Source organism: Mastacembelus armatus, chromosome 18 (genome assembly GCF_900324485.2).
Source record: "Mastacembelus armatus chromosome 18, fMasArm1.2, whole genome shotgun sequence".
NCBI lineage: Eukaryota > Metazoa > Chordata > Actinopteri > Synbranchiformes > Mastacembelidae > Mastacembelus > Mastacembelus armatus.
The window spans coordinates 5,534,504-5,551,245 of record NC_046650.1 but is presented as its reverse complement, the minus strand read 5'-3'; the positions used below and the strand labels follow the sequence as shown (position 1 = coordinate 5,551,245).

The 16,742-nt window shown below is 40.6% G+C and overlaps 1 protein-coding gene across 2 annotated transcripts; it reads left to right on the top strand.

The window, feature by feature from the left end:
- Positions 1-4,412: 4,412 nt before the first annotated feature.
- On the top strand, positions 4,413-15,524 carry LOC113144435 (up-regulator of cell proliferation-like). Of its 2 annotated transcripts, none has more exons than XM_026330514.1 (3): positions 4,413-4,497; positions 5,272-5,457; positions 10,254-15,524. In XM_026330514.1, the coding sequence occupies exons 2-3, from the start codon at positions 5,439-5,441 to the stop codon at positions 14,888-14,890; spliced, it is 4,656 nt and encodes a 1,551-aa protein (XP_026186299.1). In that variant the 5' UTR covers positions 4,413-4,497; positions 5,272-5,438; the 3' UTR covers positions 14,891-15,524. The 2 variants fall into 2 exon arrangements, with proteins under 2 accessions (XP_026186299.1, XP_026186290.1); XM_026330505.1 differs by lacking the exon at positions 4,413-4,497 and adding an exon at positions 4,931-4,979.
- Positions 15,525-16,742: the final 1,218 nt, after the last annotated feature.

Genomic DNA, 16,742 nt, shown 5'->3' with positions numbered 1-16,742 from the left:
TCTGTTAAAGGTGAGTACGTTAGGAAACCAGATCCTGTATGATCCTTCAAAACAAAAGTGTGAAAACAGAAGTCAAGCTGTGGATCATGACAGGGCCTACCCGTGTTCCTTCGTGCGTTTCTATTTGCAGGATGTTGTGAGCTCATTCCTGCCTCATTCGGTCCTGGGAGCCTCCCAGTCGTAATTACAATGGAAAGCCTGGGAAGCGTGTTTTGTTACACAGATGCAGGGCAGGCATCCATCTGTTTCATCTTTATAAGAAACTGGTGCTTATGCATCCTACCTGGTGTTTGCTTCGCTTCGGGTCAGGTGGTTAGTCACATTTTCTTATTTTACGGATGGAGGAGAGATGAGGTGTAGAGCATTTCTGGCTATCGCTTTGACCCATAGCGATAGCCCAGAGGGCTGTACACCAATATGACAGAACGTGCCCAATTCACAAAATTTTGGGTTATAATACATAACTATAACCATCAATTTAAAGAAAAGTTCATTTGGGCTGCCCAAACTATTTATACAGTTGTCTATACATAAATACTGTGCACAGTATTTGAAAAGGTTTGTGTCACTAATCATTAGACATTAATTTTTATGTAGTTACTGGATAAGTAATGCAATCATTTCAAAACATATCACTAATTGGGGAGTTTTATTTACTTGATTTTTTATGTTGCAGAAAGAAAATACAGAAACATTATATTGTCCCACTACATTCGATGTGTGGGGAAATTCAATTCAATTCAATTCAATTCAATTTTATTTGTATAGCGCCAAATCACAATACAAATCATCTCAAGGCACTTTACAAAAACTAAAACTAAAAACCCAACAATTCCCTTATGAGCAAGCACTTGGCGACAGTGGAGAGGAAAAAACTCCCTTTAACGGAAGAAAAAAACCTCCAGCAGAACTGGGCTCAGTTTGGGCGGCCATCTGCCTCGACCGGTTGGGGTGAGTGGATAGAGCAGAGAGAAAAGAACAGCAACAATAAACAACAAATAGACACTGCAAGTTGGTGGGGCCAGTAACTGCACATCAGCGATAAACAGCTCCAGGACCAGGGACACCTGCAGAAGGTACAGAGAGAGAGAGAGAGAGAGAGAGAGGGAGGGAGAGAGCACAAACTAGGGGAGAGAGAGAGCACAAGGTTAGTAACATTCAATGGTGGAATATACATGAGGTGGGAGAGAATGGGGGGGGGGTTAGGGTAGGGGAGCTCAGTGCACCGATGGTCCTCGGGCAGTCTAGGCCTATAGCAGCATAACTAACTAAGGGATGGTTCAGGGTTGCCTGAAGGCAGCCCTAACTATATGCTTTGTCAAAGAGGAAGGTTTTAAGTCTAGCCTTAAAAGTACCGAGAGTGTCTGCCTCCTGAACCCAGGCTGAGAGCTGGTTCCACAGGAAAGGAGCTTGATAGCTAAAGGCTCTGCCTCCCATTCTGCTTTTGAGAACTCTGGGAACCACAAGTAGGCCTGCACTCTGAGAGCGAAGTGGTCTATTGGGATAATATGGTACTATGAGGTCTTTAAGGTATGAAGGAGCTTGATTATGAAGGGATTTGTATGTGAGAAGAAGGATTTTAAATTCTATTCTATATTTTACAGGGAGCCAATGAAGAGAAGCCAATATAGGAGAAATATGATCTCTCTTGCAAGTTCCTGTCAGGACTCTTGCTGGGGCATTCTGGATTAATTGGAGGCTTTTTATTAAGATATTAGGACATCCAGATAGTAATGAGTTACAGTAATCTAGCCTTGAGGAAACAAATGCATGGACTAGTTTTTCTGCATCATTTTGAGACAGGATGTTCCTAATTTTGGAAATGTTGCTCAGGTGAAAGAATGCAGTTCTAGAAATTTGTTTTATGTGTGAGTTAAAGGACATGTCCTGGTCAAAAATAACTCCAAGGTTTTTTACAGTAGTGCTGGAGGCCAGGGCTATGCCATCTAGAGTAGCTATAATTTTAGAAAAGTTATTTCTGAGATTTTTAGGCCCAAATATAATGACTTCTGTTTTCTCCGAGTTTAAAAGTAAAAAGTTACTGGTCATCCAGGCCTTTATGTCAGTTAGACAGGCTTGAAGTCTGGTTAACTGGTTTGTCTTAGCAGGTTTAATAGATAGATATAACTGAGTGTCATCCGCATAGCAGTGGTAATTAATAGAGTGCTTCCTAATGATATATCCTAAAGGAAGCATGTACAGGGTGAACAGAATCGGTCCTAGCACAGAACCTTGTGGAACTCCATAACTAACTTTTGTTCGTGTGGAAGGTTCATCATGGACATGAACAAACTGGAATCTGTCCGATAAATAGGATTGGAACCACTTTAACGCTGTTCCTCTGATACCAATCACATGCTCCAGTCTCTGTAATAAGATGTTGTGGTCAATGGTGTCGAATGCTGCACTAAGGTCTAGGAGGACAAGTATCGAAACAAGTCCATGACCTGAGGCTAAGAGAAGATCGTTGGTAACTTTCAACAGTGCTGTTTCTGTACTATGATGTGCTCTAAATCCTGATTGGAAATCTTCAAATAGTTCATTCCTGTGTAAGTGCTCTGATAGCTGCTTAGCAACAGCTTTTTCTAGGATTTTAGAAATAAATGGCAGGTTGGATATTGGTCTATAATTAGCCAAGACTCCTGGATCAAGACTAGGCTTTTTGAGTAAAGGTTTGATTACTGCAGTCTTAAAGGCCTGTGGTACGTAGCCTGATACTAGAGATAAATTTACCAAGTCCAATAAAGATGAGTTCATTAATGGCAGGGTGCCTTTAAGCAGTCTAGTCGGGATGGGGTCCAAGAGACACGTTGATGATTTCGATGAAGCAACTACTGATGTAAATTCAGAGAGATCTATAGGAGAGAAGCAGTCTAAACATAACTGAGGTCCTACAGATGATTCAAGAGCTACTGTAGTAAAAGATTCATTTATTGCAGGTATAGGAAGCATCTGCTGAATTTTATCTCTAATAGTTGTGATTTTATTTGTAAAGAAACTCATAAATTCATCACTGCTGAGAGCTAAGGGAACACTGGGCTCAACGGAGCTGTGACTTTTTGTCAGCCTGGCTACAGTGCTGAAAAGAAACCTGGGATTGTTCTTATTTTCCTCTATTAGTGATGAATAGTATGCAGTTCTGGCTTTACGGAGAGCTTTTTTATATGTTAGTAGACTGTTTTTCCAGGCTAGAAAAATTTCCTCTAAGTTTGTGGAACGCCACTTCCTTTCCAGCCTTCGTGATGCCTGCTTTAAGGTACGAACATGTAAATTATACCATGGGGCTAGTCTTCTCTGAATCACTAACTTCTTTTTCAGAGGGGCTACAGAATCAAGCGTTTCACGCAGTGAGGTTACAGCGCTGTCAACAACATGATCAATTTGGTAGGGAGTAGGATTAAGGCAGCTGCCCTCCACTATGTTTACACTTGGCATAGATGTAAATAAAGATGGAATCATTTTCTTAAATTTATTAACAGCGTTGTCGGATAAACATCTGCTGTAGTGGAATTTTCTTCCAGACGCTGCATGATCCATCATTTTAAATTCGAAAGTTATTAAAGAATGATCTGACAAAACAGGATTTGGGGGAAAAATTATTAGATGTTCAATTTCGATGCCATAGGTCAGAACAAGATCAAGGGTGTGATTAAAACAGTGGATGGGTTTATTAACATTTTGAATGAAACCAATTGAACCTAATATAGAATTAAATGCAATGCTGAGGCTGTTATTTTCAACATCTACATGAATGTTAAAATCTCCCACTATAATGACTTTATCTGATCTAAGCACTAAATCAGACAGGAAGTCAGGGAATTCAGTTAAAAACTCTGAGTAAGGAACAGGTGGACGGTACAAAATGACAAGTAGAACTGGTTTTTGTGTTTTCCAGTTTGGATGTGAGAGACTAAGAGTGAGGCTCTCAAATGAGTTATAACTGTTCTGAGGATGAAAGTTTAATAATAAGTTTGACTGGAAGATTGCAGCTACTCCTCCACCTCGACCTGTGCTTCGAGGAACATGATAATTTTTATGACTGAGGGGGGTTGATTCATTCAGACTGACATATTCATCCTGCTGTAACCAGGTTGCTTCAAAAATGCTTCATCAACAGTGTGTGATTCTCATGGCATCAGTGTTAGGTTCCTAACACACTATTTTAATTCGGCTGCACTGCAGAGAAACAACTTCTGGTGCTGAGGCTTCTGAGGTGAGTTCCATTATGTTTGTGCTGGAAGCTGTGGTTTCTGAGAAAACACACCTTAACTTGTTAATCCCGACAGACCTGTTTCAGGGTCTAGTCATACAGTACTATGGTGGGTGTGTCTGTTTAGTCAAGCCACACCTTCCAGCACCCTGTGGCTTAAGAGGAAAGACATAAGTGAAAGTATCTTCACCCAGCAGGATAAAAGGGGCTGCACTGGGCTTCATCTGCAGTAACTCTTTATTATCTGAACAGAGCAGTAGTTCCATGGGCAAATCTCATCTACAGAGGTGAGTTATATACTGTTGTTTTGTCTGAGGTTTGTTCAGTTCTGAAAAACAAGATAAACATCATACAGTTATTATTTGGTTAACTGATTATTAATGTGATACTGCTGGGTTTTCAAGACTCCTACTGTAAACTCTTATATACACCTAATACTGTGTCTGGGGTATTATTTTCATGTCCTATTAATAAGGCAGATTTGTTTATCACAAAATGTGCTTTCCTTGGCCTTGTCTTTGTGAGAACGCTTTACATACTTAATCAGATGATCAAAAAATGGGTTATTTTTATCAGTTGAGAAAGCAACATTATAACATTTTATGTGATGGAAGGATGTAACAGTGCAGGTTTGTCATGTCAGCTCATGGCATTGTTTGGCAGGATATTTAAATAAGTTGAGGAACGAAGAGTTGTTTCTTTTTATCCCAGTAAGAAGTTGTTTTAATAATTGGAGCAAGTGTGGGATGACTGACTAACCACAATGGAGGTTAATATTTTGTCCATCTAAAGATCCAGAAAAATGAAACAGAAACACTGTCCTGTAAGGTAATGTGTATAGGATAAGATAATATACATTGTTTTTACATATGTTTTTATCATTTATCAAGGAAATTGGTGATGAGATATATGTATTGATCTTTACTGTGAGGAAACAACAGAGCCTGTAACAGAACTGCTGAATGGAAGTGATTAATATGAGCTAAATAAAGTGCAGTGTGTATGTAGATAACTTTAATTAAAGCACTATGATCATCAGCATATTATTATTATTTCCACAGTTCCCTGCTGTCCTGGGAGGATCAAAGTCTCTAATGTCAGCAGTGAGTCAGTGTCTCTGCATTTGGACACTCCTGCTGGTGAAGTGGAGAACTACACTGTGACCATTTCCAGGGAGGGGCAGAAAGTTTCTGATGAACTGAAGAATCAAAGTATAGACACACCTGACATGGCAGCTACACATTCAAGTAAGTTATAGAAAATGAAGCAATAAATCACAACAGTTTTGCACACTGCAGATAAGTGTTAGCAAAGAATAAGAATATATAATGGAAATATTATGGATCAATGCAAACATAAACCACTGGCAGTTTAAAGGACATCCTGTTTGTCTGATGAGCTGAATTGGATCATTCCTGGGGTGTTGTAAACCATCCTGACTGCACTATAATGTTATGCCAGCTAAATAAATGACAGTTCAACGGTCTTCCACATTCCTGATGCAGTGACTCTGCACAGTGTTAGGAAGAAATAAGTATAAAGAAAAGAATAGAAGATAAACCACAAATTAATCACACATTTTTGCATCTGTTCTAAATGTGCACTAAATGCATATTTTCCATCCATCCATCCATTATCTCTACCCACTTATTCCTAACCAGGGTCACAGGGATCTGCTGGAGCCTATCCCAGCTCTCTTTGGTTGAAAGGCAGGGGTACACCCTGGACAGGTCACCAAAAAATTGATATTTTTAAGGTTTTAATACTCTTATCAACATGTAGGGGGATAAACATGCTTACTTTCTGCAAATGTATGTATAGTATTATTGCAACAATCTAATACAATGACACATAACGTCCAGAATATTTTTCAGAATAATTTTATAATACTTTGATAATTTTGTTGCTGTTCTAAATTGATGAAAACACACCAAAGTTTAGCGACTAAGCTTATCATTTGACATGTTGGTGATTGAAAGGTTGGATTTGTTCTTTACGCAGTAAACATTAACCTGAAGTAGAAAACTTGTAAGGTGCAGCAGACTTGAGAAGATGTGGATGTATTGCAACACAGGGTTTCTGTCTTGAGATATATAGCCTCTCCTGAAGAAGAGTAATCTTGATGCCATGGTACTGAACAACTACCGGCCCATATCAAACCTGCCGTTTTTAGGCAAAATCATTGAAAAAGTTGTTTACCAACAACTTACTGACTTTCTCATGCTAAACGACTGCTTTGATGATTTTCAGTCAGGTTTTAGGCCCCATCACAGCACTGAAACTGCCCTCATCAAGGTGACAAATGACATTCATCTGAACACCGACGCTGGCAGAGTCTCTGTCTTAGTACTGCTGGATCTAAGTGCTGCTTTTGATGCAGTGGACCATGTGTTCCTGTTACAAAGGTTAGAGGACTGGATAGGCATCTCTGGTACTGCTCCTAAAAGGTTTAAGTCCTATCTTGAAGACAGGAAGTATTTCATTGAAGTTGGCAACTGTGTCTCAGACCAAATGGCGTTGACGTGGGGTCCCCCAGGGGTCCATCTTACATGTTGCTTTTAGGCCACTTAATACGCAACAATAATGTGTCCTACCATAACAATGCAGATGACACTCAGATTTACATTTAACTCACAGCTGGTGAATATGGACCGGTCGATTCACTGTGCAGCTGTATTGAACAGATCACTCTATGAATGCCAAACAACTCACTCCAAATAAACAGTGACAAGACTGAAATAATCATCTTTGGGCCACAGAAACAAAGAGAAAGTGTCAGCAGTCACCTCGAGTCTCTTTCTCTAAAATTTAAAAATCAAGTCAGAAATCTAGGGGTAATCATGGACTCAGACTTGAATCTCAGAATCAAAGGGATCAGAATCATGTCTAAACCAGACTTGGAAAGACTCATCCATGCTTTTATCTCTGTCAGGCTAGATTACTGTAACGGCCTGTTCACGGGGCTCTCAAAACGAGCTGTAAGGCAGCTACAGTACATTCAGAACGCTGCTGCTCGGGTCCTGACTAGAACCAGGAAGTACAACCACATTACTCCTGTTCTCAGATCTCTGCACTGGCTTCCTGTCTCTCAGAGAATAGGCTTTAAAACAGCACTGCTTGTGTATAAGTCTCTTCATGGCTCAGCACCACATTACATCTCTGACATGTTGATGCCACATGAACCATCTCGAACTCTGAGAACATCAGGAACAGGCCTTCTGCTCGTGCCCAGAGTCAGGACTAAACAGGGAGAAGCAGCGTTTCAGTTCTATACAGCTAAAACCTGGAATAGTCTTCCTGATGATGTTAGACAAGCCTCATCTCTGGCAATGTTTAAGTCCAAGCTAAAAACCTTTCTTTTTAGTGTGGCATATAACATATGACCTGACTAGACCTGACAGTGTTTTATCCAAACTGATTTATCTGCACTCAGTTTCCTCTAATATTAATTTTTAATTCATTTTTTAATTCAATTTTTAATTCATCTTTTTTTTTTTTTCTTTTTTTTTTTTTTTGTCTGTTTTGTCACTACTTTTGTCCTGTTGGGGGAGACAATCGGACTCACGGTCAGTACTCTAAGTTGATTGGTTGGGAACCTTCGTTCTAAAGCCAATTGGGTCAGGGACCCCGGGGTTAGGAACCCAGGCGCTTTAGTGTTATCCTTAGAATACAGTTCTAAACAGCTGTAGACTTAAATAAGGGGTTTGGAACCTCCAGCTATAGTCTACTCGATCCTAGACGTAAGAGTCTGGGACTCAGGATCGTCTCCGCAGATAGTCTGTGTTGAGGTACTTTTAGTCCATCAGGGATAGGACAAACTGAAAGTAGGGGACCCACAAATATGGGTCAGCATGGTCCGATAGTCGATGTCATAAAGGGCAAATATGGTGACAAAGCAGTGACATGCCTTTATTTTTATTCTTGCTTATGTATTTTTAACCTGTCTTTTATTTCTGTAAAGCACTTTGAATTACTCTGTATGAATTTTGCTATATAAATAAACTTGCCTTGTCTTGCCTTGCCTATATCTTACGCTCATGTTTGTGGTTTCTGTAAGAACTGGTTGTGCCTTCTGCCCCTTAAACCCCCTCGGCCCCTTTCATAAACTCCTATTGAGAGCCACCACCATAATCCTATTATCACCTTTGCAGTGGGTTGGAGTGCACATGCCCACAAATTGGCCCCAACAGGTGCTGCCTGCTTGAATAATATGCTGAAAGCACAACATGGCAAACTCAAGCTAACAAGCAACAATAGTAGGCTGTGTAGAGTGGGAGCTACAAGAGGGAGACGGGAGTGACACCACAGCAGCAGAACCTGGTAAAATGGAAGTTCAGAACACAATTTAACAGTAGAGTAAACAGAAAATGGACACTAGCCAGGTACAGTGTGCATCAAGCAAATGCTACATCTTGTTCGAGCCTTGTTTGCCAGCTGCTCTGGCGTGTAAAAGGGGGTGCAGGTGGGGTTAACTTTGAACAACTTGTGCTCTGCAGCAGTGTTTCCTGACTATGTTCTGGAGGCTAAAGCAGGAAAGATGAGCAATAATCACAGAATGTCCATATGGGTTTTAATCATGCATCAGAAATTCAACCCAGCAGGGACCTAACCTTTCTGTGTGGAGTTTGCATGTTCTCCCTGTGCTTGTGTGGGTTTTCTCCAGGTACTCTGGTTTCCTCCGACAGTCCAAAAACATGTATGTCAGGTTGTGGTAGATGTAGCCATCCCAAGTGACAGCAACATCAGAAAGAAGGGACATGAGAAGCTGGAGAAATACCAAGGGCTTAAAGAAGAGCTAGAAAAGATGTGGAAGGTGAAGGCAACATTGGTCCCGGTGGTAATTGGCACCCTCGGGGCTGTGACCCCCAAACTGGGAGAGTGGCTCCAACAGATCCCAGGAACAACATCAGAGATCTCAGTCCAAAAGAGCGCGGTGCTAGGAACAGCTAAGATACTGCAAAGAACCCTCAAACTCCCAGGCCTTTGTTAGAGGACCTGAGATTGAGGAAGACACACTCACACCACCCATGGGGGTAAGAAGGGAAATTTTTATATATATATATATATATATATATATATATATATATATATATATAAGAGATTAACTATATAAACTTAAAAAAAAGAAGACTTTCAAAAATGCATAAGTTTATTAAGATATTTCAGACTTGCATTTTGATCAATATACCACAGGTGATATGATCATGCTTACTACTGTCAGACAGCAAGTGTGCCACAGCATTCTGTACAAGTCACAAGCGATACAGACAAACTTGATTGATTCCAACATAAAGAGCATTGCAATAATCAAGCTGGATACCAATAAAAGTGTGAATGGCTTTCTCCAGGTCACTGCAGCTCAGGAAGGGCTTAACCTTTGCAAGGAGATGTAGCTGAAAAAAGTTTGCTTTGACAACAGAGTTAATTTGTTTTTTACTTAAAAACCTGGTATACAAGTTTATGAAAACTGGTTGTCAGGTTGATTGGTGACTCTAAATTGCCCATAGGAGTGAGTGTGAGTATGTGAGGTTGTTTGTCTCTATGTGGCCCTGTGATGGACTGGTGACCTGTCCACGGTGTACCCCTGCCTTTCACCCAAAGAGAGCTGGGATAGGCTCAATCAACCCGGGTCACAGGGATCTCCGTGACCCTGGTTAGGAATAAGTGGGTATAGATGATGGATGGTTAATACAGTGTTAACTTAGTATTACCTAGCACTTATATAGAATTCTCACCAGATTGAAATGTTGTCCTATTAAACAGCCATTTTGGGCTTGTTATCAAATTATAGTTGCTATAGGTTATATGGAATATACACGAATAACTCTATTCCATAGCATGGCAACAGTAAAATTGGATGGAATTTTTCATCATAATTGCTTTTTACACACAAATTAAATGGAAAATGTAACTTACTTCAGGTTGAATAGAAAGTTAAATTTGATTTTGTACATTGTGCCACATTCCCAGACATTTCAGCATATATGTATAAATTATGTTTGTCCATTTAACAACAAAATAACAACCATCTTCATGCCCACAGAGACACAACTGCAGAGCCTGTTGGAGGATCTGGGGTTGGAGCAGCACTACAGAGAGAAGCTGTCACTGAGCAGAATACTTCAGATTGATGAGAAGACCATTACTGATGAACCTGCCAAGTCTAATTCAGATCTTCCGTGGTATTTTCTGAAGAAACTGATGATGATTAACGTGAGAGCTAGGGATGTGAAATGTACATCACAAGGTGAATCAACCAGTGATGTTGCAAACAGAAACACAACATTAGATATTCAGGGTTTGTTTGACAGTCCAAATTCAGGTGACATACTGAACCCCCTCGACATAATCACTGCTCTGTTTCTGGTTTCTGATGGTTTTGTCCAACAGGAAATGGCGCTCAAAATGTCTATGTGTCAGTTTTCTGTACCTCTGCTGCTTCCCAACTCTGACACACAACAGTCCACACTCATGCTGTGGGCCATGAGAGACATTGTTAAGAAGTACAGACCTCAGTCACTCTCAGAATCCAAAGGCTTCATTGAAGACAGAATTGTTCTCTCTGATCTTCCAATGATATCTTTTGTGAGACTGGGTGAGTGCTCCCTGTCCAAGTCAGAGATCCTCAATAAGCTTCTGAGCAGTTCTCAGCAGTACCATGACACCTTTGTTCACTGTAACATGCAGGGTGGTGACAGTCCAAGAAGAATTTCCAATGGACTGGTTGAAATTACTTGGTATCTTCCTTGTGGAAACAAAAACATTGATATTTTCAGTGAGCCAGTAGCTGTAGCTAACCTTCGTGGGGATGTTGCTTCATTCGAAACACAATTTTCTTTTTTGTGTCAGACATCTGCAGCAGTTTTTGTGTTCTTTGACAATTTGGACTCTGACAGTGAACTGCTTATTAACCAGCACCACAAGGCACAGATCTTCTTGGTGGGCAACCCTGAGAGTAAGAGCTTCAGACTGAATGCCCTTGAAAAAACAGCAACAAAGTTTGGCTTGACTAACAGGAACGTTATTTTGAAAAGAAAGGGGATGAATGATGCAGAGTTTGTCAAAGATTTGAGGGAAACAGTCAGTAATGTAGTCAAGAACTCAAAGATAAAGATGAAAATAGAGCAGATGGCTGACATTGCCCATGAACTGGGAATCTCAGTTGATGAGGATTGTCCACATTGCCAGGCTGCCAAGAAAAATGCAGATGCCATCACTGCAGAAATTCAAGACATCCCAAATTACAAAGAAGCACAGCTTCCCCTGCAAGGCCAAATATGGAAGGAACTGACAAGTCTAGAGAAGGAGGAGTTTCGTCTTCAAAAAGTTGGGTCTCAAAACATAGAAATGTACAAAAGTGATCTTCAGGAAAAGAAAAAAGAACTTTGGAAACAACAGAACTCTTATGACATGTCAAAGGCAATGTCAAGCTTCATCAGTGCTATATCAAGGCCAGGAACAGAGAGATGTTATTTCCTGAAATGGATGCGAATTAACCTTGATAACCTGTCTCGAGAAAAACTGTCTGACCTCAGAGAGCAGTACAAAAAGAAATGCAAGGACTCTGAGAAGAAAGAGGAGATTAAAGACATTGACAAACAACTTTCCAACAGCTCACTGGGGACTGAACACTTCTTCCGTGAAATGGGTCAAATCTATGAAGCTTCGCTTTCCCTTCCAGAAACATCCCCATCATGTCAACAACTGAAGCATCTGCCCAAACTGTGTGCAGAGTTACTGCGTGATGGATTTCCTCTTGAGCTGGTAGATGGAGATGCATCCAACATACCTCTCAGATGGGTCAGTGACGTCCTCGCTCAGCTCAGTGACTTGGTGTCTCCACAGAACAAGATCCTGGTAGTCACAGTTCTTGGAGTTCAGAGCACAGGAAAGTCCACTCTCCTTAACACCATGTTTGGAGTGCAGTTTGCAGTCAGCAGTGGTCGATGTACTCGAGGTGCTTTTATGTTGCTGCTCACAATCAATGAAGATGTTAAAAAAGTTCTCAACTGTGACTTCATGGTGATCATTGACACTGAGGGCTTAAAGTCACCAGAACTGGCACAGCTGGATGACAGTTATGAGCACGACAATGAGCTAGCAACACTTGTTGTGGGGCTGAGTGATATCACCATTATCAACATTGCAATGGAGAACTCAACAGAAATGAAGGACATTCTCCAAATAGTTGTGCATGCTTTTCTCAGGATGAAAGAGGTGGGCAAGAAGCCCAAATGTCAGTTTGTCCACCAGAATGTGTCTGATGTTTCAGCCCATGAGAAGAACTTAAGAGACAGGAAAATACTGTTTCAGCAGCTAAACGAGATGACCCAGGCTGCAGCCAAAATGGAAAAGAAAGAGGAGTACAAGAGCTTCACGGATGTAATGGAGTATAGTCCAGACACCGGCAACTGGTACGTTCCTGGACTCTGGAATGGAAACCCACCAATGGCACCAGTCAATGCAGGTTACAGTGAGGCTGTATATGAGCTCAAGAAAAACATCATCCAGCTACTGGGAAGCTGTAAATCATCTACTAATAAAATTTTGGACTTTACAGAGTGGATGACCAGCCTGTGGAAGGCAGTAAAACATGAAAGCTTCAACTTCAGTTTCAGAAACAGCCTAGTGGCTGATGCATACATGAGGCTGTGCACAGAGTTCAACAAATGGGAATGGGAATTCAAGAAAGACATGTACACATCGGTTACAAATGCTGAAACAAGGATTTCAAATTTCGGTACAGCTGCTGCAACATCTGAAACATCTGACATCAGAAAACTTCTCATGGATTTGAAAACTGAAGCCTGTAAAGTTCTGTCTGAATGGGAGACAAAGCTTCTTGATAATCTGACACAGTACTTCACACAAACAGAAGGTCATGTCTGTCTGGTAGAACGATACAAAGCCGACTTTGAAAACAGTGCAAAAAGCCTTGGAAAAGAAATGAAGAGCTCAGTGTTTCATCAGCTGGAAGCAGCAGCTGACATCAGACAGGGACAGACAGAAGTTGATAGAAGTGATCACACAAAAGAAATAGAGAAGGCAGTGTGTGCACTGATTGATGAATGTCGGAAGAGAAATGTTCAGATGACAGACGATGAACTGGACAAAGTATTTGAAAAGATGTGGAACGAAACACTGAAGAAACTTTCTTTTTCTGCACAGAAGGCAACAGATGTTTTCGCCAGCGTGTTATATTACCTGAGAATGAACCTGTCACATAAGGGAAGTCATGCACATCAATTTTTAAATCAAAAAAACCTGCGTGATTGTGGCCTGGAGCCTTTGAAATATACAGCTGAAGAAAACGTAAAAGGTACAGCAGTAGCTGTGCAGAATTTGGCTGACAGCATCATAGATGCCTGCACACAGTTTGTGACTGAAAAACAGGAAAGAAATACCAATTACCATGAAACCTACATCCAGGAGATCCTAAACATTATTGATGAGAGGCTGCAAAACAACCAGGATCTTAATCCAGACACCGAGTTTGAAGTTTCTCTAAAACAGCACATCTGTGGAGCTGCAGCCAGACACTTCCAGAAAATGCATGAAGTTTTCCTCCAGGTGAATGATCCTTACAGATGTCTGATGAAAAACAAGGAGAAGTTTCGTGCTGATTTTAAAGATGTGTTCCATGAACGAGACCAGTGCCAAAAGAAGGCAGAAGAGTTCACCAACCAATGTCTGAAACCTGCAGTTGAAGACTTTGTCAATCGTTTCCTGGGTCATGACATCATTGGTGAAATGTTGACAAGAGAACAGTTCAGCACACGAATGTCCTTGCAGTTTTCAATTTTACAGGATTTGCTTTTACAGGAAGACTTTGAAAAGTATGTGAGCTACATTTCCTCATATGAGGAGTATGTGAAAAAGTGGATTCTTCACCAAATAGTGAAACACTTCTCAGATGGATCTAAAATGTCTGAATTTGAGGATCAACATCTTCAGTCAAGTATCAGCAGCATAAATGATGCCATCAAAAAGGCCAAAATGAAAAATAGCAGCAGTCTGAAGACATTTGTTGAAAATATCTGCAAGGAACTTGGTGATAAACTGGTCATTTCCCAGGATGCTCTTGGTGCCTTCATGATCCTGAACACTGCTGACCCAGAAAGATTTGCTCAGTTTCTCACAGTGTCTCTCAGAGAGATGGGACAAGCTCTGAAAGAGCAGTTTAAAGAATCAGACATCCGGACAAAACTATATACACTTCACCTGAAGCCTCAGACTCAGCTGTTTCACAGACTGATTGGATGTGGTAAACAGTGTCCATTCTGCAAAGCACCTTGTGATGCAGGAGGAACAAACCATGAGCACCATCGGGTTTCTTTGCACCGATCTCAGGGTTTGTCCATCAACTACTGGAATGAGACAGGAAAACTTGCCACCGACATTTGCTCAGCTCTTGTGAACAGCAAAACACTATTTTGCTGCAAAGCTACAAATGATAAATGGCATCCTTATAAGCGTTACAGAGAAATTTTCCCAGACTGGAAAATTGTTGCAGATGTAAGTCTTCAGGCATCAGACTACTGGAAATATGTGATGACAAAGTTCAACAAAGAGTTTGCTAAAATCTACAATGCAAAGCCTGCTGATATTCCTAAAACTTGGCAAGATATTGATTGTAGCCAGGCAGAACAGAGTCTCAAAAAGTCATTTTTCATGAAGTGAGACACTAATATTCATACTCCTTTTGCTATTACTACAGAAAGAGAAATATCCTGCTCTGCTGGATATCTTGTCTTTATGTTATAGCAAAGACTAATACACAGTAGCATACTATAAAGACTGCACCACTCTGGCTTATTAGGGAAATTTAAGAAAATCACAGCAAATAGTGTTTACCATTGACAATTCCTCTAGATATCAGACTACTGTAAATGTGATGACAAAGTCCAACACTGACTTCTGCTAAAGCATGAAATGCAATGTCTGCTAATGCTCCTTCAACGTGGGAAGATATTTCAGGAAAGCAAGCTGACAAAAACTTGAGAAAATCATTTAGCATCAAGAAATAAATGAGTGAGTCAAGTGAGAAACACACATATTTTCCAGACTCTGGTGACAGGGGCAACAAAAGAAAATCATTGCATACAATGCTTATATTTTTGTACTCAAACTTCATAACCTGGTAGTGTTTATTTCTTTAATTTTGGGAATTAATACTGTGTATTCTGGGTAATTTTCATTTAATACTATGCCAAATAATTGTTTTGAAATTAATTACGATAATGTTTAGTCCTATGTTTAATATTCATGTAAACGTATAAATAACAGAACAGTAAATGGTGCTGTAATTATGTTTTTTGTCAGAATTGCAACACATCCATCCATTATCTATTTCCACTTATTCCTAACCAGGGTCACAGGGATCTGCTGAAGCCTATCCCAGCTCTCTTTGGGTGAAAGGCAGGGGTACACCCTGGACAGGTCACCAGAGAATTGAAACCATTTTTCTGAATTTAAAATTTCTTTGTTTTTTGTATATCAGATGTGTGATGTCAGATTTTTATTTTTATAAAGGAATTCAACAATCATTCATTCTATCTGTGGTATTGTCAGTGTACATACCTCACTTACTTAATAAAGAGACAAAATCAGCAGACTGGTTATGAATGTCTTTAATGTTTCCCAGGTCACAGCATATGTATAATAACAGTTAAGTATGGCCACAAAGTAAACCTGGTTCCCCTACTGCTGGGGTTGGGAAGCTGGCTCCAGGCCATATTTTGCCTCCTTTGGTGACCCTCTATTCCCTCTACCTTTCTTCTTCATCTCAACACAAACACTTAGGGCCATGGGGTGCAGATGGACAGAGATGAGTTGATTGGCCGGGCTGCCAAAACTCCAAAAGACAAAGAGCTGAACACTGTTGCCAATGTAGTGATGTTGTGACTATATTTATTCATGTTATTATATTTATTCATATCCCTCTAGCGACTCTTTCAAAAAATCAACTAGCAGCAAAAGTAGCGACTGTATAGAGGTGAGGCAGGTAAAAATACACAAACAAAAACAAAGAATCAATAACACAAACTTAAAAAGTCTGTGGATTATGGTGTAAACAGATCATTGGTGTAGGATGGCAATAACCCATGCAGGGCTTTAAAACAAACGTTAAAAAAAGAAAAACAAACAAAAATATAGCCGCAAGCGGTGATAAGCGGCCCTCGCCCAAACGAACCGCCTCCCCGAGGAGACCACCTCCCTCCCGAGTAGACCACATCCTTGAGTGGACCCCCTCGGAGGTCTGTGCCAAATTTGGTACAGTTCTGATTAACTAAGTGTAAGTACATAGGGGGCGCAATTGCATCTATTGTGATTTTCTTAAGTCACATGGGTTCAGGCCAGTGGGGTCTACAATTCATCAATTAGTCCGATTGAAATCCGACCATGCGTGTGAGCGCCCTCCCCGAATTGACCCAACAGTGGACCACCTCTTTGAGTGGACCCCTGCCCTGAGCAACAGTGGACACTTAATACAGCAGTTGCAAGTAGTGGTATAAAGCTCCAATTGGCTTTT